The 27,326-nt window shown below is 33.2% G+C and overlaps 1 protein-coding gene across 1 annotated transcript; it reads right to left on the minus strand.

Moving 5' to 3' along the window:
• Nucleotides 1–1,802: 1,802 nt before the first annotated feature.
• On the minus strand, nucleotides 1,803–22,802 carry LOC126739280 (transmembrane 9 superfamily member 3). The gene is made up of 10 exons (XM_050444897.1): nucleotides 22,591–22,802; nucleotides 19,124–19,505; nucleotides 18,768–18,937; nucleotides 18,567–18,698; nucleotides 18,338–18,504; nucleotides 18,055–18,280; nucleotides 12,692–12,792; nucleotides 12,527–12,634; nucleotides 12,229–12,459; nucleotides 1,803–2,464 (listed from the first exon to the last, which is right to left on the minus strand). Exons 1-10 carry the CDS (start codon nucleotides 22,660–22,662, stop codon nucleotides 2,320–2,322), a joined length of 1,734 nt encoding a protein of 577 aa, XP_050300854.1. The 5' UTR covers nucleotides 22,663–22,802; the 3' UTR covers nucleotides 1,803–2,319.
• Between the last annotated feature and the right edge of the window lie 4,524 nt (nucleotides 22,803–27,326).

Below are 27,326 nucleotides of genomic sequence, written 5' to 3' on the forward strand. Positions count from 1 at the left end.
TAACAATATACACCAGATATTGGATATATATAAGCACAAGGAAAGGTAAGTATATGAAGCTCTCTGAAGTGCTGCTTTCTGCAGCAATCTCAGTAACCCAGCTCAACAATCTCCTCTGGATTCCAAAAATTCTGTAGGCATGACCAGAATGACCCCGATTAAGTATTGCATATGACATATTTGGAGCAAATCCCCATGACGAGCGATCATAATGGTTGCTTTTGATGTTATTGATCTCAGGGACCTAATTACAATAGTGATTTTGCTTTTATTTATTTGAGAGCTGGCAAACATGTTTTTCCCATGTAAGTTTTGCATCTAAGGCAACACCCAAAAAGTTTGTAGAAGAATCACAAGGTGCGAATTAACTCCAAGGCTGAAGTATAAATTTTTGTTTAGATTATTGGTGTCGATTAGTGTGTAATTGCAATAAATGCTCATACAAGAGGTAAAAGTACATAAAAAATTACAAAAATTAAGTATATATCATTTCAACAGATTTTCAATTACACAGTAACCATTAAAAAACATATTCAAACACATCACAATAATTAAAATTGAAGCGAGGTATCCCTGAATTTAATAAAAAGACATCTCTTAATAAGTTTATTTTCTTCAATGTTACGAATGAGCTCTGCCCCCTCTTAGATCTATCTATTGACTCTATGAAACGTTGGTACCAGGTTGTTTCTATTTTAATGATAATTAAAAGGAGGCAGATTCCTCTTGACATAAGTTCATATATATTGGCGATATATTGACAGAAAATAGTCATTACCTCAACTTACTGAACTACTATAGTCATACCTCAACTTACAACTACTGAACCTTGTTATGAATTTAACATATTCATGGCAATCATTTAAATAGGTTTCGCTCAGATCAGTGCTCTTGGGATGAAAATTATAGTATGATAGCTTGTTCAACAATATTTCGAAATAAATAATCAAAGGCCTTTATTAGATCTAAAGAGGTGGCGTGGGTGTCCAATTTACACTCTACAAACTCTAAGATTATTTATTGCCAATGAAGTAGATTTATTCTCTAAACCAAATTTGGTATAACAAATAAACGTCAAAGAAAGTGACCATTTGGTCTTATAGCAACAACTCTAGGCGCTTATTATAACTTATTTCTGTAACTTTTTTCCTACCTCTTTTTACCACAACGTTCCGCTTACTACTCCTCAAATTAATATCTCTCGGTTATCAGAAAGACATAGCGCGTATACAAGATGTATGTCTAACGCGCTCGAATATTTCCATGTCACTGTTTTTTTTTAAATTTTTTGATGATTTGCACATGCTCACTTCCCCCTTAAAATGGCAATCTTAACATAAACTTTTTTTCGTTTTAGAACCCCCATGACGCTTTACTAACTGCAAATTTAGCAAGGCCTACTATAATGGTTTAATCTGTTCCAATTTTTAAGAGTTGCTTCTCTTTATTTCCTCCACATTCAACAACAGCCTCCATCTTTGGTCATAAAGGTTCCCAGATATTTTTCCCAAAACTTGTCCACTTTTTGATATTGCATGTGTCATTGCATCGATCGACGATCATTACTTTGGTTTTTGTTTTATTGATTTTTAATCCATATTCTCTTCAATTTCTAATTTGTTTATTATATTTATCACTTATTCTTCGGCTGCTGCAATAATCAAGATATCGTCTGCATACCTCAGGTCTTTTTCTTCCTCCAATTCATATTTCACCTTCCTAATCAAGGACTATTCTTATGATGCATTGGCTATGTATGTTGTAAATGAGGGGCAAGAGTATGCCATTCAAAATGAAAACACTTATAAAACTTAAAATCAATTTATTAATAACTTTACACTTATACATATCGACTAACAATAACTTATTGCAAAACGTATTAAAAACAATAATTAATTTCGGGTCAAACAGTGTATGTACTATGTACGCTATAGCAAACATCCAGACCTTAGTGATGACACAGCAAGAAGTGGTTAACCCTAAAACTGGCCTCAATTTAACAGCAAGACACTTATCAATCTAATAAATTACCAAAGAAATATCGGAAATACTTTTCTAACATAATTTTATTCATGTTAAATCCTATAAAGAAAAAATCGTAATTTATAGAAAAAACCTCTCTCACACCGTCCAATTTAAAATCACAATAATATATAAACAGATATTTACATTAAAACTCAAAAACGTAAGTTTTTCCCTCCTCCCGAGGGACTCGCCCCTATATATTTATTATTACCTTCTTTAGGCCCGTAAATGACGACGTTCTCCTAATTGGCGCACGTAAAACTGAACGAATAACGGCCGTACTAAAGAGGTTTTTCAGTCAATCTTAACGGTTGAATAGATTTTTCTTACGAATATGCTGGTTCCTATGTAGCCGACGGTTCCGCAGATCAATCCCAGCACCCCGCTGAACAGGGCCATGTAGCCGAAGTAGAATGTTGTTTGGAACAAACCGTACATCCTAAAAAAATCATACAAGAATAATAAGTAATATTATTATTTAAATGAATATAGCAGTTTCATAATGAAATGTTTATTGAAGGTTCAAAAATATAAAAAAAATTAAGACATTTTATATACCGTGTGACGCAGGAAAAAGGGATATTTAATAACTTTGTTACTTCTCAAGATAAAAAAATTAAAATTTGGTATATCGATAGAATGGTTATAAGAGTACCTTTTGACATATTCAGTTGTTTTACGTCACTTTCGAATTAACCGGACAGAGTGACACTAACTTTCTTATTTTAAGTATAAAAAAATATTCTGAGAACAATGATATTGAATTTGCTACTTTCTGGTTTTTTTTTTTTTAACTTTTTGTCCGCGAAATCAGTGTTATACAACGCTTAACCACAAATTCCTTGGCCAAAAATAGGACTATCTAGAACAACTTGCCAATACCAATGTTGTTTCGTTTGGCTGTAAGAAAATGCCAAAGTTTAAAATGTTTTTTTTTAACACATTTGAACCGCTGGTGCTTTCAAAAGGACGAAAAACATTGTTTACGTTTTTGATTTAGGCGCGTTTCAGCTTCTATTACATAGGTGGCAGTAGTAGTACTTAAAACAGAACATCTGTTTATCCATTATAGCACGTTTTGAGGTTATATTTTGTCAGTTGTAGCAAAACTGAAATTGGAGCGAAAATAAAACGCCAAAAAAATGAGTGCATACGAAACAAGAAGGTAAGTTTACGTTTACAATATGATACTTAACATGTTTTTTTTTTGTATAGAAAATTTAAAGCGAACATTGTATTTTTATAATCTTTTGTGATGATTACTTCTTCTTCCTCAAATACAATGGACTCGCGTCGTATTTCGACGGCCGCCCAATATTGTTGTTTATGGACCTACAGTTTAACGTGGGTTCCGAACCACAATGTTTTGTAATATAAGACAAACACAAACAACCATGCCCATGCCGGAATTCGAACCCGAGACCACACGATTGCATCGTGAACGCTTTGCCCACGGTGCTACCGGGGTCGGCGTGATGATTACAAAAACAGCAAAGTTTGAGTTTATGTGTCCCTGAACTATCTGGTCCTTTTAAAAGGACTGTAGGTTTAAGGGATACTATCCACTTTATAAGTAAAAAGGTAAAATTGACTAAATGCACTATTTTGTTTTAGATTTTGGAAAAAAAAACTTTCGTTAAATGAACTCTTACAAGAAATTGAGGACATCGACAACGTTGCGGATATCCCCGATGAAATTATTCTTTTTCCACCTGAAAACGCTAATGATTATAACACGGACGAAGATTCCGGGAACGAAAATGACGTCGTTTTGAATAATTTACCAGGATCGCAGTTGCGCGGAACTGTAGAAATTCTTATGGGTGAAAATGAAGAAGATGGTGGGGGGAATGGCGATGTGATAGCAGAAATAGGAGCTGAGGAAGGTCAAATAGCAAATGTGGTAGAAGGTGAGTGGGATGACGAGGATGACTTGCCTTTATCTAGACTTGTTCAGAGAAAAATTAAAAATTTTCACTATTTGCTTGGCAAAGATTTGAAGGAAACTTTGCCAGCCCGGAGTCCTGTTTCTCACACACAGAACAACAACCGTTCTCCTGCAAGTCTTTTTAAATCTTTTTTTGATTAAAATCTTATTGAAGAAATTGTTCAGTGTACAAATTTATATACCACACAAAAAAATCGTCAAGCGGATGTAACAGTTGACGACATATATTGCTTTATTGGAGTTTTTTGTAAGTGGGTACTGCAGCGTGTCTAGGAAAAAAATGTACTGGCAAAATTCCGCAGATACAAATAACACATTCATTTCTTCTTCGATTTCGAGAGATCGTTTCCAGTATTTGATGAGCAATTTTCATTGCGTTGACAACAATAATTTAGACAAAGAGGACCGATTTGCGAAAATAAGACCACTTTTTCATGAACTAAATAAAAAATGTTTAGAATTTGCTCCAATAAAAGAAAACCATTCCGTGGATGAAGCTATGGTGCCTTATTTTGGGCGCCATGGCTGCAAACAGTTCATCAAGGGAAAACCCATACGATGGGGTTATAAATTCTGGGTAGGAATTACTCGTTTGGGATACATAATGTATTTTGAACCTTATCAAGGGTCCACTACCATTTTATCTGAAAAATATAAAGACTTAGGACTCGGCGCATCTGTAGTCTTACAATATGCAGACATCTTAAAATCGACAGGATTTAGCAATTTTCACATCTTTTTTGACAACTTCATTGTCACTAATAAAAGAACTAACATTTAGAAAATTAAGAGCTACTGAAACCATCCGAGATAACAGGCTGCCAAAGTGCCCATTGACTGATGTAAAGGCTTTAAAAAAAAATCCATGGGTGATTACCAGTATGCATTGGTGGACAACGAATTAGTTATTTGTCGATGGAACGATAATAATGTTATAACCATTGCTTCTAACGCTTCTTGCATACTGCCAACAAATAAAGTAAAGAGGTTCTCACAAAAAGAAAAACAATACGTCTACATTGATCAACCTAAGCCAATAAAAGGTTACAACGAAAATATGGGGGGGTGTCGATCGCAGCGATCAAAATATTGGGCAATACCGCATATCAATAAGAGGGAAAAAATGGTATTTTCCATTGGTTAGTCAGTGTATTGATATGGCCACTCAGAATGCATGGTATTTGCACAGATTTGATGGAGGCAAACTCTATCAATAAGCATTCAGAAGAGCCGTAGCCGTTGAACTATTAGAAACACACAAGGTCTTGAATAGACGTGGGGCCTCAAGAAGATCAGGGAGTTACAAAGAACATTCTCAATATGATCGAAGTGATCATATGGTGGTCTACCAAACCAACTAAAGAAAGTGTGTTTTTTCAATGTGAAAAATGCGATATTGGACTGCATCCCAAGAACTGTTTGCGTCAATTTCACACTATGTAATTTCTAAAATTACTTTATTTGTAATAATATTGTTTAAGTCAATAAATTTTTTTTTCAACGTTGTTTTACTCTTTTAGACATGTATATACCTATGGTCCTTTTAAAAGGAGCCCCTTTATTTAAAAAACTGTTATTTGATTTTTTTTTAACATTTTGCCCCAGCTATTTGCACCATTGTAAACTCACATAATGGGTTTTAACATGATTTTTCAGAAAAAAATTATTCAGGGTTATATGGATTAATAGCGTTTAAATACCTTTATCGATTTTTAGCAAATTTATCTATAATTATAGCATCTTGTTATTATCATTATATCATTATAGCATCTTGGATCAATGCCCGGAAATTTAAAAAATATAGGTTGTTCATAAACAAATGTTTGTAATTTTGTTATACCCTGTATAAATTATTTAAATTGCTTCTGAGATAATAACTGACTTAATTTTGAAGCTTTTTCGTTTCTTGGAAAATTTTCGTCCAACGCACGGTTTAACTGCAAAAAAAATTTAAATGAAATGTCATGTTCTTCATATATTTCTGCTTCTGCCGTTTTTTTTGAAATAAGCGCCAATGTCTAAGCGCATTAATTGGTTTTAAGTAAATTTAAAAACAAGAATGTCTAAATGCTAACGTTATATTCTTAAAATTCCTAAAAAATATATACAGGGTGTTTGGCGGAGGGTAAGCCAAACTTGGTGGGCATATTGATAGGCTCAGATAGAGGATATTTTCTTAATAAACTTGTATTCTAAAAGTCTCGGGTTTTTTATATCATTGATTTTCGGTTATTTTCAGGATTTTCAAAAAATTATGTCTTTTGACATCTTTAAATTTTTTCAGCATATTTTTCACGTTTTTTTTTACATTTGTATTTAGTCTCTAATGAATCCTGAATATAAAAAAATCAATATCAAGTACAAATAATACCGAAATAATTCGTTTTGAGCTCAAAAAGTTAATACAAGTAGCAAAAAAAGTTATGAAAGGTAACTTTAACTTGACGCAAAAAAAATAACTAAAATCTATCAAGATGTTTAGGTAGTTTTAAAAACATCTCCAGTTATTACTCTTTTCAATGATATACGATGTGTAACACAAAGCCGACTGACTTGCCACAATTCATGAGTTTAAAGGACAATAAAGTAAAAAAAATATTTTTTTAATTTTATATATTTCAAAATTACAAATTTTATTAAAACTGCGCTCCCCTGGCTCTAACACATGCCCTACGTCGCCGTCGCATTTCTACTGACGTAAGACGAAGCCGCATCACTTTTCTGATAGTTTGAAAAGCGGCATCGATTCTTTGAATGGTCAAATGAGGAGATCGTGGAACATGCTATGGGATTGTTGATGTGACAACAATATGTGCTACATATTGTTGTTGTCATTTGACATTTGTCGTGGTGTAACTTTTTAGCTTTCTTACATACCCAAGTCGTTAATTTAGTATTGTATCGTTTCTGTAGTTGTTATTGTTAATACTGTTGTTATTAGCTGTTAAATGAGTTTTTATATTGTTTTTGTGCCTTTCCTTATTTTCGTATCATTATCGCCGCAATGGCTGCATACACTACCGAAGAATACGCCGATATTGTCTTTGCTTATGGAAAAACCAATAGTAATACGCGAGAAGCACAAAGAATTTATGAGGAGCAATACCCCAATAGGCGTGTGCCCCACCACAACACTTTTGCTAACACTTTTCGTCGATTAAGGGAAACAGGCAATCTAAATTTTCAAGAACCGAGGATCAATCGGAGCACAGAATAAACGATCTCAACAGAAGCGAAGGCTAGCCCTTTTTACCGAACCGGTTTTTCGTTCAGGCTCCTCCCATTTACCCCCATTCTAACGGGTACAACCAACACCACCGAAATAAAGAAGACCGCGGGGCTTCGCTGCGACGTCATCACAAAAAGGCAAATGCTTTGCACCAACACCACCGAAATAAAGATTTTTTCTTTATTTCGGTGGTGTTGTTTGCACACGTTTATGAATCTCGGTAGCGATAAGTACGTGTATTTAGGATAATATCGGCCGTTATATTTAAAGTAGAATGTTTTTTAACGAGTATGGGTGTTAAGACTTGTAAAAACCTAATTTAGGCAAATAAATTAGGTTTTTTGGTTGTGTCTCTATCTGTCTCTGGAATAACCTCATAACCTGTGTATTGCCTCGATAATTTTCGAAGAAGTTAAGATATTAATTTGAAATTTGGTACACATGTTGCATTCCTATAAACTATTAGTTAGGATTTATTTTGAGTAATATCGGTTCTGAAAAAGCGGTAGAAATTAACGATGGTTTTTATTCTTTGACAAAAAAAATATTTGGCTTTGATAAAATAAAAAAAAAAACAATTCATGAGGAATGTAAACAAACTAATTATTAAAAATAAATTGTCTTAACCTTCATTTCAATAAGGGTAATTGCAAAAATAAGAGTTGAAACGAGGGTTGAAATTAAAAAAAAATTATTTGTATCGAGGGTTGTATATAGTATTTGGGGCTTATACTAATATCAAAAATAATACTTAGTATTATTAATTAATTGTAGGTATTACCTATCTTAACTAGTATGTTCATATTTCATCTTTTTTTTTATTTTTTGTTTTTTTTGTATTTTTTTTTAAAATCAGATTTGAAAAAGAAATTAAACTTCAAAAATGCATGTCATAAATTGGCGGGGGTGTTATTTAAGCAAATTTAAGAAGTTAGTGTATCTAATTTCCTTTTACTGCCTTTCCCAAAGAGACCAAAGAGACCAATAATTTTAGGAGAATGCTGACAGTCAAAGCAAGCAAGTATACAAATTCTAGAAAATTAGAACTACAGGGATTTACAATAATATAACCTAAATTGGGGCCAAAATGGGGCTCTCAAACAAGATGAACTACTTAAAAACTAAACACTATAGATGAAAATAATAAACCAAACGTAAGTAGAACCCTAAAGAAACCCTACGCATCAACTTTAACTACAGAATACTAATAAAATTGTACAAAAACTAGCAGAATAATTAACGTATTTACATTTTCATAATAATATATTCATATAAAACAATGTTACTTACATAATCTTTAGAACATTTAAGACACCCTCTTATCAAATTTTTAATAAAAGTATGATTATCATCAATTTGAAGGTCATCTTTAAAAGTTAAATTTTCTTTACATGTCACATTTAGTTTTTTTTAAAAGAATATAGCAACAATACCCTCCTAAATAGGCAATTACTGGCATTTCTTCTTTGACATTTTCGATATCATGTTCAGTTATAGATATAGTAGGACTAAACCAACCTGATTGGTTGTCACTTACACAAGTCGTATTATCGGTATCATTTCCTTCATCATTGTCATAAAACGAATCTATTTTAAGAGGCCCAAAACAAGTGGATTTTAAAGACATTAATTGAATTCTGAGTTTTTTTTCACTTTCATATAGTTGACGAATAGAGATATTATATTGGCGTCCTGCCATTTGCCTGTATTTTCCAAATCTATTTTCAAGTGGATCAGTCTGAAATTTTCCTAATAAAACATATTTCATTTTTAATTCTTCGAAACAATATGTTATTACCTCTAACATGCCATAAATAGTGTGATGAAGAGCAGTATGTGTCTGATTTGTTAATTTTGTTGAAAATGTTTTTGTATTTTTCCAAGCTTCCAACCAGAGCAGCATTTGATTTAAAAATTTTATTTTAGGATCATTAGATTTTACAGAATTACATGTTATAGGTTCTTGATAAATATCATTAAGCCGCTTCCCTTTATATGGCGTTTTAACATTAACTATTTTCCACCAGGTTAAAATTATGTTAAGAAAAGTGGCAGTGTCTTTTGAGTTCTTAATCTTTGCTCCAAAAGTTGAAAGTGCTTGAATTACAAAAGGATTAAAAACTTTTAAAGCTAATGTTACGTTTTGTTTTTCAAAATTTGTAGGAAACAGAGATTTCAGAGTTAAGCTATAACCATGTTTTAAAAACTTGTTATTCTCAGTATTATGGAGCTCAATTAAAGGTTGGAACGAGTCATATTTTAAACCAAAAGTGTCAAAATCAGGAAATGTTAATATTTTATTAGGTTTAATGTTCATCCAGTTATTTTTTATACATTTAAGTAAATGTACAGGGTCAAATAAATAAAAAAGTGGCTTTTGTCCTCTACAGGATGAGGATATACAATGTTTAATTGTTTTTTTGTGCAAAAATTACTCATAGCTTTACTATTAATAGCATTATTGTCACTTATAACACAAAAAATTTTATAGCCAATGTCTTCTAGCCCAACAATTATTGATTTAATGAAAGAGAACAGTAATTCATGATTAATTTTAGTTATCGGTACAATGTGGATGACCTTAAAATTTGAACACAAACCATTTAGCATAAATGTAAATGCAGAATTTGCCAAAGTGCTATTGTTAATTGCTGTACCGACAATATTCCCCCCTTTATAATCAAGATATGGCTTTATATGTATTTCATCCATAAGCAAAATCATATATGTTTCATTTTCTTTGATATACTTAAATGCATTTTTTGCATATGTAAGAAATGATTGTCTTCCTTCAACGCAAGGGTCTGACAAAAAAGAGTTACAAATGTTTTTTAAAGAATCTGGATGTGGCAATGTTAAATGTCCAAACCCCCTTAAATACCTGTAGGAATGTGCACTTATTATATTTAATATAGAACAAAAAATTATTGTGTCAGGCGAGTAACGATATCTTTCTTTAGGTAATATTAATAATTTTAATTGTTCGGATATAAAAGAGAATGTTTTATTAAAATCTTCACATTTAATAGACTCCAACATATTGCAAATCTGGTTTATAATATTTGTTTTTTCCTGTGAATTAATTTCATTATTGTTTTCTATTTGATTTTTTGAATTCAATTTATTAATTTCATTTAACAAATCTGATAAATCATTAATATTACTTATAGTGAATGGAGTTTTAAATTTGTTTATCTGCAATACTATGTCTTACCATATAAATAAGTTTCTAGTTTTAAATGTTGGTTTATAATAAGAGAGTAAGTTATGATTGATGCGGGTGAGTATTTTAATTTATACAATATAATATCATTTTGCATTAAAAATTGGTAAAAATTCTTAAAAATTTTGAAAAGTTATAGTTTTTTGATAGGATGAATTTTCAATTCATCAATACTGTTTTGAATTGCTAGAGACAAATTTTGTTGTTCAATTCCAATTTTCTTTTCATCTCTACTTTTCCTAATAACTGGTATAGACTTTGAAATATATGAAGGACAATTAGGGAACTTTACAGGGATTGAACCTTGTTGAAGTTTGGGATATTTCAATGGAACTTGTAAAGTCTTGCCTGTCTTTTCATCAAAATATGTTGTCACCCAAATTATATTTTCCTTGGCAAAATGTGCGTCACAAACCCTACTATACTGGGTAGGTTTAAAATTGTCTCTAGGAATCATTCTTAGCCACTTTTTACACAGTTTATCATCCTTCGGAAATTGAAACATGTGCCGAGTATGTTCGGCATCGTAAATGCCTTTGCAACCCGGTACACAGCACTTATTAGGCATAATTGCGAACGACAGTCGGATTATACAATATTTAATTTATATAATAACACAATAACATCTAAACCGGCACCGAAACACCTGTTATATTCACCTGTAGAAATACCTACTACAAGTTGTCAACAACAAACACCCTTCTAACGGGATAATGTGTAAAGTGTAAAAGAGTCAGTATTGTTGCCACAATGTGGGTATAATAACCACAGATGTCGCGGTCAATAAGTATTACGCCAAATATATTTTCAATGATATTGCGGTTGATTTGGCACCGAGGCTCGGGCAAAGGAACAAGAAATGGGTTGTTCCATTATAAGATTTGAAGGGGGAAGGCGGTAGCGAATTTCTTCGCCTTCTTTGCTTGACGTATTACTTTAGTGACGTCAGAGCACCTCGGCCTTCTTTATTTCGGTGGTGTTGGTTCTACTTACTTTTGGTTTCATATTTTCATCTATAGTGTCTAGTTTTTGAGTAGTTCATCTTGTTTGAAGGCCCCATTTTGGCCCTAATTTAGGTTATATTATTGTAAATCCCTGTATTCTAATTTTTTTAGAATTTGTATACTTGCTTGCTTTGACTGTCCTGAAATTATTGGTCTCTTTCAGCAAAAACAATGAAGACAATTCTAAATATTTCGAAATCGGGCTTTAAAAAGGACGCGTGTTATGAAATTTTATTCAGTTTAATTGTTATAGTCAGTTTTTACCTTGGAAACAATTAAACGACAGTCAATGCGAGTTTTTGACGTTGTCAATAAAAGGGTATTCCTGAATTTCGTTACAATACGCTCAAACAAGCCCAACTTGTATTTATAGAATAAATATTTTTGGTGACATACCATACATAACAGAAAGTTTCGCCGTGGTTTACATTCTTTTTTTTTCAAACTTTAAACATTCCAAATTACCATTCATAATTATTCGTTTTTTCAATTAATTTGCACATTAATTTTGGTAACTTTGTCAAAAACTGTAAAACTTTATCATCCTCTAGCGGCCAACCGCAGCAATTTTTGTATAAGCAAATGTGCTTAAATCGTTCTATATGGCCAAGAAATGTGTGGTTAAGCGTTGCACACTTATTTCGCATTTGAATCAACAAAATGACAGATTGGGTAAATGTAAAAATTTAAGAAAATTAATGTTGATGTTCAGTTCTCTTATTGCTCTGTGAATTGTTTAGACATGGTTTCATAAATAAACAAGAAAATTATAACCAGTTCTGAAATCTACAATACTTACTTTGTCTTGAAGAAGAAATAATAAATGGCATAAACGTAGACGTAAGCAGAAGTAGAAGCTGCCGCCAAGAAACTGGTCCACTGCCAACGATAATCCTCCGCATTCAACAGGAAATAGGTGCAAACTATTGTAACGCAAATAGTGACCACGATCAGTATCAAAAATACCAGCAGCATGAATCCGTAGACGTAGTAGATTTTATAAGCCCAAAATGACGTAAAAATAAAGTACCTACAAAAAATTCCTTTAAAAAAATGTGTGTGTTTTTTTTTGGTAATTGTTAGCGAAAAACCCATACATTTCAATGAAAATACTTGCGAAAGGCAAAACGCCTCCGAGCAAAATGATCACTCCGGGTTCCATGAACCATTTCTTTTCTGGAATCGGTCTTGGTACCGCATTGATTCTAGAAATGTAAATTAAGTCAACGAACAGTTATTTTATTTATAAAGTTCACTTGTACCTGCAAGGATAGTCCGGTTGTCCTGCCAAATTTCTTCCCAAAACTGTACCTACCAAAGTCAACGGTAATATGACGAAGATGCAGATGCATACTACAGCAATCTGCAAACAAGAACAGTTTATAAAAAAATATTTGAAATTCAAAATAAGAGGAATTGTTTTGAATGTTAAAAATGTGTTTTTGAACGTCTTTTGGTGGTTAGAACTGATGGGAAGTTTTTTGTTAATGAAAACTAATACTACAACTGCTCTGTATTAATTAGAAACGTGTCATTCATTTTTCTCTAAGAGACCAAACGAAAACAAAACAAAGGTAAGAACACAAAGTCACAGTCTCATCAAATCCATATAATTTTTTGTTAAAAGCTACACGTGTTTCGCTCCTATCGGAGCATCATCAGGCCTAGACCTACACGGGTCACATTACAACTCTGATCCTGATGATGCTCCGATAGGAGCAAAACACGTGTAGCTCTAAAAAAAAATTATATGGATTTGATGAAACCGTGACTTTGTGTTCTTACCTTTGTTTTCCCAGTGAGCATTTTGGACTTGAATTTTAGTAACGCTTTCGTTATCGTGTCATTTTCGGTTGTCAAAATACACACAATGTTTCGAAACGTCAACTGACATGTGTATGTTATGTGTCGGAAATGGAGTACCATGACACCACAGATTTGTGAAACAATTCAGGCATAATGTGTGTTAGCTGCGTCATTTGGGTGTCTTTTTAGATACACAATTCCTACACAAATACTAACACAATACTTTTTATGTGAATAATAATAATCCGGAATTATTTCTTCTCAGATAACACCTTAAAGCTGCCATGACAATAAATGTGTCTAAATTTTTCTTTGTCTAATATATAGAATATGCGTACATGATCTCCTTTTCTATGAAACAGTTTAGACACAATAAAATGGATGATATATAACATATTGGTATATAATTACATTATTTTATGATGTAACAGGTAGCATAAATAAATAATTAATATTTTCAACTTAGGAAGTCCAAAATTTTATTGCGAAAGAAATTGTATCCTGCAGTTTTTTATCTCACTAAGATTATTAGCAATGCGCCCTTAGAAAAATCTTTATTAGCTAAAAAAATACTTTCGTTCGTATTATTTAATGTAAATTTTTATTTTGTGTCACTGCGTCACAATGCCGGCATGGTGTGAACAGTTGTTCGGGTTGTTCCTTAAAAAGTGAGGTTGAGGTTATAATATTAATATTATCGGCAAAAGTGTGCGTTGTTTGTAAATAATGCTAAATAATATAGGTCTAGATGATTTAGTGCAATAAATTGATAGGCCAGTTTATAAAATACTTGGTTAAAATGTCTTTTACATTGGTGTCAACAATAGAAAAAAGACGGCTTAACATAAATTAAGCGAATTGCGACGTAACAGCAACGTCACAAGTGCCACAATTCCCTTTAAGGAATAAAATGCTCACTGGGTTGCTCTGTATTAGTATTTAGTTTTGTTCTGAAGCGATAATGAATGCTACCTAATAGTGTAAAAGTATCTTATCAAGTTTTGTATAGTTTTAGAACTATTTTCATGTTGATATTGCAGAAAATTGCCTTAAAAAATAAATTGTATATTTCAATTCAATTTATATTATTGCATTCAAAGTTAATAAAACATTTTTATTAAAGTTGACGATTGTAAGAACCTCAACTACTTAATTCACCTAGATTAAGTAATTAACTATCTGTGTGTCCAATGAATGAAAAAAAACTCTAAAACGTCGATTAGTATTTTAAATTGTTTTTATTTTAACGTAAGGATGTCTCAAATATGAGATTTGACGTCATCGATTATTTTTTTAAACGCCAACTCTATTTTTTCTATGATCATTATTAAAGGGTTTAACAAATTATACATGTGTGTCAGGTTTCAATTTTTTACTCCTTGTCTTTTAAAAGATATTGAACCAATATTATCTAATTCGGAAAATGAATTGAATTCAATATTATTATATTAATATCATATTCTTTCTTTAATAAAGGGTATATCAGGTATAACATATTGCCTTATAAAAACAAGTAAGGAGAGTAGTATCGCATTCGATTTATATTTGTGCAGCGAAACTGTTCCTGAGTCTAAATAGTAATAAAAAAAACTCTAAGTCACAGGTCTGAAATTTATTAAAATAAAAGTCAAAGGATTACACGTGCTTCGCCCATATTAGGCATCATCAGATCTACTTGTGTATTCACTAATAAAAAGAAAAAAAAAAGAAGCAGAGAACAACACTACATGATACAAGTCAAGGGTAGAAATTAAGTTAAAATTGGCAAAATCGGACGGAGACTAGTTACTACATATTAAAATTATATAAACTTTTTGTTAGTCTTTTCACAGTTTGTTGTTCATCGTTTGTAAAATGTACTTAACTGAAAGACACAAGCTATTGGCTATGGAGATAGGACAAGAACAAAAAATGAAGTTATCCATTTATTCAGAGAGAGGCATCCTGATTTACCACCCATATCGCAAAGTACCGTAAGCAAAATCGAATCCATCCGGATCTACTAGATGTTTATGTTGAATGGTGAGGTAAATCGTCAAAATTGTCGTTATTGGGCAGATTAAAACCTACACTGAATGAGTGAAGGCTACATTCAACATCCAGAAAAAGTCAATGTTTGGGCAGGAATTGTTGGTGATCGAGTTATAAGACCGATTCTCTTCCAAGAATTTTAGAATTTTTCTTAATGGAGCAAGATATTTAGAATTCTCGCAGAAGGATCCAGTTCCGAATTTGCCTATTTTTCCCTTGCCCTTTAGAAGCAGATGTCCCGAATAGAAACATTCAACAGGAGGGCGCATCTCTTCATTTTGCAAGACCTGTCCCTAAATAATGTATTTCCAGGTAGAATAGGATTCTTTGAATGGCCACCCAGGTCTCCGGATTTAACACCTTTGGACTTTTTCTTATGGGGTTACTTGAAAAGCAAAGTTTTTAAAACCAAACCGGCAAATATTGACGAAAAAACGCAAAAGACAGGAGCGTAGTCTAATTTACAGGGAAGTAATTAGAAATTTTCAAAACGTGCTTCAGTTTCGTTTAGGGTATTGTCAGTTAGTAAATGGACATTTCGAATATCTAATATCTCCGAAAAAAAGAATACCTTTGATTTAGTGAGTTTATTCTAAGTTAGAGAGTAGCACTGTATATAAATACATATTAATATGAAAAAACAAAAAAAAAATCTTCAAATTCAAATTTTTAATATTTTAAGTCATATTCCATTTGGACTTCTAGATTTTTTTACAGACATCATATTTTTATTACTGTCTAGATATCTTGGAAATTGTATTTTTGTCACGTAAAAAATACCATAATTACTATCATTATTATCATCATTACTCTTCTGGAAATAGCATCGATCTTCTGGAAATAGCATTTTCCCTGTTTAGTTGGCCCAACTATATATAAAGAAATATAACAGAATATTTGAGGAAGGGATGATTTTCAACCAGTATAGCATGTGACTACCAAATTCTACTAACAATATTTGTGATCAAAGTAAATATTATAAAAAATCGTTTTCTAAACAAAATTGGTTAAACTGTATAAGTTATACTTGGCCAAAGACTTTTTAACACTTTTGGTATTTTTAAATTCTATATCAATATCTTCCTATAATTGCTCAAAATGTGTATTATTTTTACTTTTATTTTCTAATGGTTTTAATTGCAAGTAACATTTGTATGTAGGACGATCTACCTATCGAAAAAGCTTAAGTTTACATTTCTCATTGGCATTCCTACAGGGTGCGCCAGAGAAACTTACTTATTTGAAAGGTCAATAAAAACAAAAGTACTTTGACAATACAATATCCCAATTTTTTTTCATGCAGTCTTGAAAATGACATCGGATAAATGGCGACCTCTATTGCGCATACACTGATAAAGTCGATTTTTGAAATTCGTATCCACTCTTTGCAGCATATCAATCGGTATGTTGGCAATTGCGTCGCAATTGTTGATCTTGAGATGTGCTATGGTCCGTGGTCGATCGACACCAGAGATTTCAAATAACCTCATAAAAAAAAATCGCATGGAGTCAAATCTGGAGAGCGTGCCGGCCATTGGAGATCGCCTCTGAGAGAGATGAGGCGGTCGGGGAAATGTTGTCGCAACAAATTCATTGAGTCTCGTGCTGTGTGTGCTGTGGCTCCATCTTGCTGAAACCACACGTTCCTAACGTTCATTTCTTCGAGTCTTGGAAGAAAAAATTCCTCGATCATGTTCCCGTAACGAACTCCATTCACGGTAACTGCGCGTTCGTTTTCTTCAAAAAAAAAAAGGCCGAATTATTCCCATTACCGACATCGCACACCAGACAGTAACTCGCTCACAATTAAGTGGCTTCTGGTGAAGCTCACGTGGATTTGCACCACACCAGTAACGCATGTTTTGCTTGTTGACGCAGCCGGATATGTGGAAGTGAGCCTCGTCACTGAAAAAAACGACCGCGTCTTCAGGCAGGTTGTCAACCAGTATTTCACATGCATTTTGACGGGCAACAAAATCGCGTTCAGTTAATTCTTGCACAACAGCCAATTTATAGGGATGAAATTGAAGGTCTTTATGGAGAATTCGTCGACCAGTGGTGTCAGAAATTCCCAAAGCAGCTGCATGTTTGCGAGCCGAACGCCGGGAAGAACGCACAACTGACTGCCTCACTCTTTCGACATTTTCCGGAGTTCTGATGGTCTAGCGACACTTCCACACTCCCGAAATGAGTTAACCCAGGACAGAATCGAATTACGGCCAGGAACGAGTCTGTGGGGAGGAATTTCAAAGCGAGCGCGGAAGGCACGTTGCGTAGCAACAAGTGAGCGACCGTTAGAAAAGAAGCTCTTGACTGCGAAGGCCCACTGCTCTCTAGACCAGAGCATGATGGCAACTGACTGGAGGGAGAAACAAACTTGGGAACTTCCCCTCCAGGTGCGCCCCCTCTCGCCCTTCTACCCGCCCAACTCACCGCGCGGGAATTTTTTCAAATAAGTAAGTTTCTCTGGCGCACCCTGTATTTTTGGCTCAGACTGTATTTTTGGCTCAGACTGATGTTTTAGACTACAATAATTACAAGAAGTTTTATTCTTACAGTTTATGTTTTTATGGTCATATGCAAAACAGTTCTTACACTTTGGAATTATACTATTATTCAATAACATTTTTTGTTATCAAGTATGTTAATCCCATAAACATGTTAATCCCACTTCATATTTTTGCGAATATGCACCCATAACTATTTATTATATATGAATAAAACTCTTTAACCTAAGCAATTAAAAAAAACATAACTTTTGAATAAAATTTGATTTTTAATTACGTACCATTGTTTCAAAAGGAATTGCCCTTGAGGCATGATAATACATGGCAATAAAGTTAATGAAAAAAGCCGTGCCACAAACGAATACGGGCAACATAAAGGCTGACGCGACCATTTGCCTTATCCACAATTTTCCACCCATCCTAGCATATAGAGAGCCACCAAAATAACCATTTATGGGCCCAGTGACTGCATAAACAAATATTGCTGTGGATAATAGCATTCCTCTCCTAAAAAAATGACAATAATGTTAGCAAATTTATTATTTAAACTGAAGTCAATCATACTCAGTGTAAAGTTCTCCCAATATGGCGAATATAATGACTGATAAAACTACTGTAGTCAATTGATGGCCAGCACCAATCAAAGCAGAGAACAACAATGGATTTGAGGCAGGCCTAAAGACATCTCCATGCACTTGCTTCCAACCATATTCATCTCCCAAATCCCTTTCCTAAAAATAAATGAAAATAAGTGTTTTTTTCAAAATTGCCCTTAAAGTCTTATGATATCTACCATATCATCCACATCATCATCTTTGCTATATCTGGCATAATCTTTTCTCAATGTTCTCATTAAGATCATAGACACTAAGCCCACTAGGAAGATAACCATCATGAAACTGTTAAAGATGCTAAACCAGTGGATCTAAAAATAGTTTTGATGTAGTGAAAGTCTAGAAGTAAGAAGTAAGAAGTATTTAGATGAAAAACTCACTCTGTGTTGGAAAAAATTGTGATCCAGATACTTATCAAACCTATCCTCAAATTTGGTTTCAGTTTTCTTCCAAGTCACTTCATAAGTAAAACTTAGTTTTTTAGATGGGTTTAGCTCAACTTTATCTTCAGATGTTAGGTTTACATCAATTATTTGCTTACCATTATAACCTAAAAGATAGTATACACATTTTGCTTGGGGTCGTAGAGACTTAAATTGCTTTTGGTCAAATGTCTAACTTATCACAAAAACAGATTTTAATTAAGAAGCTACTTAAAAGAATGAATGCCTTTACTGCTGTTCTTCACTTATACTAATACTACATACCAATAAAAACATAAATCAAAAATGCAAACCTATTTCAAACTTCTTATGGGTCCAGATATAATAGTTATTATCCTTCACTTCTCCTACTACACCCCAAATTGGCAGGTCATCTATATACATTTGGTACCAGTAATGGTTTTTTACTGCATAAACAAAAGCTTTATATTTTTCCTCATTTAGTTGCACAGCACAGTATTCAGTTTTCGGCACATTGCTCTTAAATTCAATTTCAATGCCACTGAACTCTAACTCGACCCCTTGAAGGGCTTCGCTAAGTGTCTCATGGTAATGACTGATTGTTTCCTTAGATCCCATGCAAAAAGGTAAGGAAAAATAGGCATATGTCTCCTGCCGGTTATGGTAGGGCCCTACTGTGTTCATCCATAGTACAACTTCTTCATTGTCCTCATACTATAGAAAATAATTATTAAATGTATCAATTCACAAGACGAAAGTTTTTGTTAAAGTTCGTTATCAAAAGGCAAATGTTTTTTGTACTACTGTATAATTTGATATGTGGTATTAGTCAATCACTTTTTATATTTATTTATTTATTTATTTATTACCGGCATTGCAATTTTTATAACTCTTAACATTCTTGAAATAGGATTATTTTTACCAGCCTCTTTTATCAGGAACATATAAATATATAAAATTTAAATAATCAGGGAAATCAATAATTCCATTTATAATTTTATGTAAAAAAGTCATTTCAAGGTTCAACTAATTTCCTTTCCAAAATGTCAACATTAATTAATGATCTTAATTCACTATAACAATATTCATCTCTGTTATAACACATTTTTTATCATCAATAGGAGTTATATAACTAGGCTTTCAGATATTAGAACAGTACTGGGGAATACTCCAAACAAGTGCATAATAAGAGTTTTTTATTGTAAAAATCGCAAAGTTGTTTGCAGATTTAATTAGGAAATTGAGCATCCTAAGGGAGTGAGAAATAATATTTGACCTATATACCTTAAATGACAGGTCATTATCCAATGCAATACCAAAGTCTCTAATTTCACTAACAACTTTCAAATCAATTTGATCAATGGTACCAAAAATATCAGCATGGGTTTCTGCCAAATAAAAATGTACATTAACCAATTTAATAATAAGTGTCCAGTTTGTTCACAAAGCATTTAATGAGAAAAAAGTTTGAGGTTGATGTAATATAAACAGGTATGGAAATGGCATTCAATAAGGTTAATCATAGTCTTATTAAATTATATTATTATATAAGCCGTTTATAAGAATAATGTCAGCAAAATACTGATTAAACTTATCAAATCTTATTTGTTAAATAGGGAATCGTATGTTGAGATCAGTGGAGGTGGATCTGGATGTTTTAAAGAGTTCCTCTGAAGTCCCTCAAGGTTCTACTTTAGCACCTCTGTTATTTTTAATTTGTATTGATGATATTACAGTTACTGGTATATATTGCAAAATTTATTTTTTGCAGATGATTTTAAAATCAACAGTCTAATTAGTACTACAGATGATAAAATAATTTGAATGCTGTGGTGAACTGATGTAACAAAAATTGCTTTACTTTCAATATTTAGAAGTGTTGTGCACTGTCTCTTACTCCAAATAGGAATGTTATATCATATACCTGCATATAGCATTAATGATATACAGGTTGTAAATTCAGAAACAGAGAGACTTGAGTTTGATAATGGGTTGTAATATGGTTGTAACAGATCACATTGTTAATAAGGTTAAAAGTGGCACATAAAACAATGAGCTTCATTGATCTAATGATGTCTAAATGTTCTAATCACTAGAAGTTTTAATGTAGTTTTGAGTGTTGTCTGAAACTTTTTGATAGTTTGATATTACTAAGACTGGAATACAATAATGTATGGTCTTCTCACTATGATACCATTCATGGTACAAAAGATCTGATTGCTGCAGCATTGGAATAACTGGGAAAAGTTAGCTGAAGAAAAAAATACCAAAAATTGAAAAGTTGATGAGTTTATCTTAATGTTTAAGGAAGTGTCTTGATATTAGGAAAACTGGTGATCAAATCAAATTGCATCCCTAAATTATTTAGAAAAAGTTAGCTGAAGGAGAGTATTAGTTTATCTTAATATTTAAGACAGTTGATTATAGGAATACCCATCATGGTATCAAGAATCTAATTACACCACTAAATTTGTCAAAAAAAAGTTAACTTAAGAAGAGTACCAGTCGCCATCCATGTCACAGCAAGGTATATAAATTAATAGTATATAAAAAAGTAGTAGATCTGTTTTTAATAAACCTCTGCTGTTCCACATGGATATTACTTAACAAGTCATTAGCTGAATGTGAGTTTCCAAATACTTGGAAAAACAGTTCTTGTTCCAATTTTAAGCCAGGGGAACAATACAAGGGACAAAAATTCAATTGGCTATACATACAATTTTTGATAGTATTTCAGTGTCAGGTTAGCTAAGAGAGCTTATTTCTGAGAATCAATATGGGTTTGTCTTCGCCCGATTCACAGTCACTATGTTGTATATGACACAGCTGTGATCTCTCCAAGGCATTTGATAGAGTTAACCACAGACTGTTGACAGATCTGCTTGATTCTATGAAAACTTGCTGAAGGAGTTTTCTGACTGGCAGAATGCAAGGTATCAAAATTGGACAATTTTGTTCAAAAAATATAGAGGTAACAACATCTGGAGTACCTCAAGGTGCTCATCTGTTGACTTTGTTCCACCTTTCTATTAATGATGTAAGCAGATCTCTCTGTACTATGCTACTATTTGCAGAGGTCCTAAAACTTTTAAAAATAATAAAATCAGAGGTACTTGTTATATCTTTACAGTCAAATCTATATCTTTGTAGAGTCGACACACAGTAACTATCTATATTTGAATGTTCACAAATTTAACTTTTAAGCTTTTATACAAGGATTGAGCACTTAGCAAGCATCCAGTTGCAGTTGACGGGAACTGTGAGGGATCTTCAGATAGGTACTTTAATTAAAGACCAGTACTCAGCTATAACCAAAGCTCTGCAGATGCTTGGTTTTATATTTAAATCACATAAAGATTTTTCCTTTTGATCCTTTCAGAAGCTCAGTGCAAGTTTTTAAGAAGAAATAAAGTCAGAGATACAATAGCCTGTAACTTATATTAAGTTTTGTTTGTGTATAGTATATGGGTTTGTATTATTATTATTTTAGCTGTGTTTATGCTCCTGCCTTCAGATAACAGTAAAATTACTTTTAAATACCTGAACGTGTAATAAGATTAAAACGTGTACCTCACAGGGGTATCCTATATACTATTAAATAAATTAATAAATAAAAAAGTGAGTGATCTGAATTGGAAAATACCTTGGGAACTACAAGATACAAGTTTTACGCGATTTATTCAATTTAACATCTTACTGCGGTCCATTTAAAACTAAATACGTGTTAAGACAAATAACACAACCATTTTTTGATAAAAAAGAGGAGTAGTTTACAATAACCACTTTAGACCCTACTTACTATATGGTTGTGTTCGTCTGCCAATGCCCCTACGACCAGCCAAATAAGGAATACATTGCGAAACTTGGGCATTTTGATATATGGTTATAATTGACGAATGTTCCGGCCAAAATGACCAATTTTTCGGAAAAAGGAGCAAGGAAATCACCGATTTCCAAACATTTCTACACGTAGCAAAATACAAAGTTTTTTTGACAAGTGGCAATTTCAATTGACATGAAGGATTTTTTATAAACACCTGACAGTGACTTATGACAGACGTCATTACGGCCAGGAAAACGTTGTTCAAGATATACCGAATATAGCAGGAAATTGATTAATAAAAGCATTTTATTCATCTGTTCTAATGTATATTTTGGGTATTAGTTCCCAATTTTTACAGATTGTTCATTGCAGATTGTCAATGAAACATATTTGTACAGAAATAAATAAAAGCAGCAACAGCGCTTTAGGTTTCTAGCTCCAAACTCTGTCAAGACGTCTCTTACTAAACTTTTGCAACGTTGCCGTTGTAGGCAAAAATTCAAATTTTCTCTGTTAAGGCATATTCAATTCATTTATTGGTGCAAAAAATGTCGCAGCTCTTACACAAGTCAATTAAAAGTTTCGAATTACCTGACCAATATCAAAAAAATGAAATCAAAAGGTTACACGTACATATAAAGTTAATCGAACAATACTAACATAAAATCCAATAAAATACTTCATTCTTTGTCATACAATAATATTAAAATTAGTATTGAAAAATTACTCAAATGAACAGAACGCACTTAAAATTTGAAAACTTTTTAATCTAAATTTAAATGAATTAAGGGGCAAGTCTTTAACGAGGGTTGGCAAGGCATTTAAAAACTTAACTACATATTAGGACACCCCACTTCGTGAACAAGAGAGTCCGTAGACTCCACCTCTGGTAAATTGATCGTGAGTGTCGAAATGAGACACAAGCCTGGAAAGATTTATCAGGAAAGTCAAATAGAACAACAACACAGCGTAAGAAAGAATTTCCTTCACTAATAAGCAGACACACAAGAAGATATGCACTGGGTAAGGAGATAATCCTGAGATGTCTGAAATGGGACTTACAGCAATCTCTGTAACACGCAATCACACTTAAATATTAACGATGTTGCAGGACAAATATTTTGGACATATGGGCTGAATTACTGCAATTAATCAGATTGGAGTAATTCAGGATTGAAATTAGCCAAAACAGGCTACCCTGAGTGTAGAAGTGGGTACGGAACTAGTCAAGTTATGGTTAAGGAAAGTTCGGTTTGATAGTGTAGTAGCCATTTCTTCCACATGACATTGCCATATCAAACCTTCATCCAGCGTAATACTCCAGAAGTTCACAGACACATCCAAGGTTTGTTAATGAGTAGCAGCATCACGAAGGGAAAAAGTTACGTGTTCGATCTGTAATTCGTTCAAATATAATCTATTAGAAATAACTCGGCTTTTCAGAGAAACGGATGACTCGTGTATGCTAAGAGAGATATTTCATTTTTTTGAATCTAAAATCAGGAAGTAGCAGTTTGGCAAATTATTAGCATACCCCAAAAATAAAATAGGGTTGTAATAAAACACCAAAATGTTAGACCTACACCTCTGAAAAGAAACAAACTGACTACTTTCACTTAAATATGACTGCAGCAATTTAATACTTTTATTATCAAAGTAATAGAATTTGAGCTTATGGAGTAAAATATTGTGCTCTACACAATCAAATGCCTTGGTTAAATCGTAAAAAGTAGCATGCAAACCCTCTTCAATTGCCTCAGAAACCTTTTCACACAAATCACCGACTGCTGTGATGGTGGTAGAATGTTCTTCACATATTGCTTCATGAATGTGAAGTAATTTATGTGTCTTTGTTACCACTGTTCTTCATACCATCGATCACCAGACGTACCTGATTGAAAGATTTTTTTACTAAAAGTAAAGGCAGGACTACAATTGCCAGTCATAAGCCAAAGGGTTCCTAGGGAGTGAAGGAAGAGACTGCTATGTACCTATTACACATTAATAAAAGCTTCATTAAATTGGCTCGCATTAACTACACTATGTTCGGTTTCCCTAACATTACTAATATCTTTTGCAATGCTGTCTAAAAAGAACGCTTCCGAACGCGGTTGTTTACTTCACCAGTCAAGACCAGTGTCAAAAATATGGATTTAGAAATTGCCATTGGCCTAAAATTATCAGCATCATTTATTGGTATCCTACTTTCTAACTTATTTCCCAAAAGAGCAATAAAAACATTTACAATTTCTATAAATCACGATTTAGCATGATATTATCTTGCTCCAAAATTTCAGCTCCAAATGCAGGTCTTATAAATGTCCGTTTTGTAATTCAATTTTATTTTTATTTTAGTATCTATTTTTTTTTGTGTATTAAAGCATTTAAATTATTCTTGCACGTATTATACTGTTGTCAATATGTAGTAGGGAAATATGATTTTCTCTAAGTCTACCTACATAGAGGATTTAAATTTACCGCCGGACTGTCCACTTCCTGGAAAAACAAGAAATGTTCCTTATGTATTCCTTGGTGATGGAGCATTTGCATTAAGTACGTTTGTAATGAAGCCTTATCCAGGGAATCACGACAGTGATTCATTACAACGAACTTTTAACTATCGACTAACAAGTTCACGTGTTATTGTGGAAAATGTTTTCGGTGTATTGACATCAGTATTCAGGATCTTTAAAAAACCTATGGAACTTCAACCAAAACAGGCTACCCTAATTACAATGTCCTGCGTCATATTACATATTTTGTTAAGGAGAAGAGAGACAGCCGCAAATATCTACACGCCTCCAGGAAGCTTTGACACGATAACTAATGGCGAAATAGTTCAGGAAGGACCTTGGAGGCAAAATGCTTCAGAGAGGTCTGCTATAAGATCTTTGATAACTAGAGCTAGACGTCCAACTCACAGTGATATCTTTTCTTCTCTCAGTAACAGGTTGAAGTTTTTCTGGTAGATTTACGTCCAATGATCTTGCATTTCTTTTAAGATTTACTTTTCGGAAATCATCCTCAAACTTTGTCTTAAAGAACAAAATTCCAATCTCACCCTTTCTCACTTGAAGTTGTACTGCATTTGAGATTAGGACAGCCTGTTTGTCTGTGTCGATTTTTCTGGCGATAAATGGTGAATTTTTGAGAGTCCCGTAAAGTTCTTTCAAGTTAAAAAAATCTTGCACTTCCATATTTTGAATCAATTGCTGCCAGTCCCACGGAGTCATAATTTCTAGACGTAATAAATTCTTTCTCGTCCTTTCAATACCAACATGCACTGTGTCTGCCTCCATATGGGTGTGGCCTTTCAATAAAAATTTATGATTAATTACCTTAACTTGTGGATACTTTCCAATGATCCAAAAAAGTGCCATTACTACTGATAAATTTTTATTTTGCCCATAGCAATTATCGGATCATATGGTCAGTTCTTTGGTATCTCCGATATTTTGTGTCGCCCATTTAATTAAAGCTGATCCCATCTCGTTACCACCTCGAGCAGCCTTAGTTTCATCCCATATCATATTATGCGCCAGACCTGTAGTTGCGTCGTAGATTGTGAAATTCAGTGTCCATAATTTCCTTTTGTAAAAGCTAAGGCCACAAGTAAGAAGAGGAGTGAGTAAACATTTTTGTAAATCTACTGTCAGAATTCTTACATGGTTTTCAGTTTTAGACCTTTCTATGTCATCATGCTTTAGATGGTACTGAATTTTCGATTCCTGTATGTGAGCGTCATGTTGAATCTGCAATTGATTTTTGTCAGTTTCCGATTTGCTTGATGTAATTTTTGCAATTAGGTATCACAATCATCACATGTGTCATTTTCTGGTGACTTGAATAAAACCATTTTTTGGCAACCAATTCCTTTGAATTGTCATGTTCTGTACGCCACTCAAGATAAAGCTGGTATAATTTTTCCAGTGTAAGATCGGAGCCCAGATATTTTTTTGCAGTCCGTTCTCTAGAGTAATATAATGACTCTCATAGGATGGTATGCCCTCGATGTGTTGTTTAACATGCAGGCGTATATTTTCAGGTGTTTTATTTCCCGGAATATGTTTACCCCGTTTATCTTCTTCCCCCATTTTTTTTTAAAAGTATTAACAACTACTATATTAGATATTGCTAATGTAATGTTCAAAAACATTAGCTTGCAAACTTTGATGGTCACATTATTTCTAATAACAAAACTATAGACAAGTGTATTATTCTTTGTTCGGACGCCATCCCTGCTTCTATTACGTTGAGTATTTTTGACTTCAATGCATGAACGAATGTATTGTCGTTTAGTATCCACGGACTTTTCCTTGCAGTAAGTTTCAAAAATATTTTGTCTCTCATCTTTTGAAATCTTTTCAAAACATTTCATCCGACATTTGCATGCATCTTTCATTTGTCTTGCTAATACTTCTTTGACTTTCTTACTGGTATAGGCTTGGTCACTAGCATACCGCTCTTTCCGGATTGATGATTGCCAATTTTCTTTGTGGCGCATCCTTTTGCGCCCACTTTGTTAAATAAGAGTTTTTTGTTTTACCTTTCTTTTTTGAGTACTCTCTGACATCGAAATACTTGGGTTTAGATTAGCTGGTGTTGCAGGCAGATTATCCAACTCCTCTGCGACAGATGAACCACATGATGGCGACGAAGTTCGTGGTGAATAATCCCGATCTTTCAAAGAATCGTGGCTATCATAATCGTCC

The sequence above is a fragment of the Anthonomus grandis genome, chromosome 8 (genome assembly GCF_022605725.1).
Source record: "Anthonomus grandis grandis chromosome 8, icAntGran1.3, whole genome shotgun sequence".
Lineage (NCBI taxonomy): Eukaryota > Metazoa > Arthropoda > Insecta > Coleoptera > Curculionidae > Anthonomus > Anthonomus grandis.

Excerpts from the sequence above, each read along its gene's own strand:
- LOC126739280 (XM_050444897.1), bottom strand. The coding sequence starts at position 22,662 with ATGCCCAAGTTTCGCAATGTATTCCTTATTTGGCTGGTCGTAGGGGCA. Across the intron at positions 18,938-19,123 it reads CCATAAGAAGTTTGAAATAG|GTTATAATGGTAAGCAAATA; the intron begins GTTTGCATTTTT and ends ACTATCTTTTAG. Across the intron at positions 12,635-12,691 it reads CAACCGGACTATCCTTGCAG|AATCAATGCGGTACCAAGAC; the intron begins GTACAAGTGAAC and ends TTACATTTCTAG.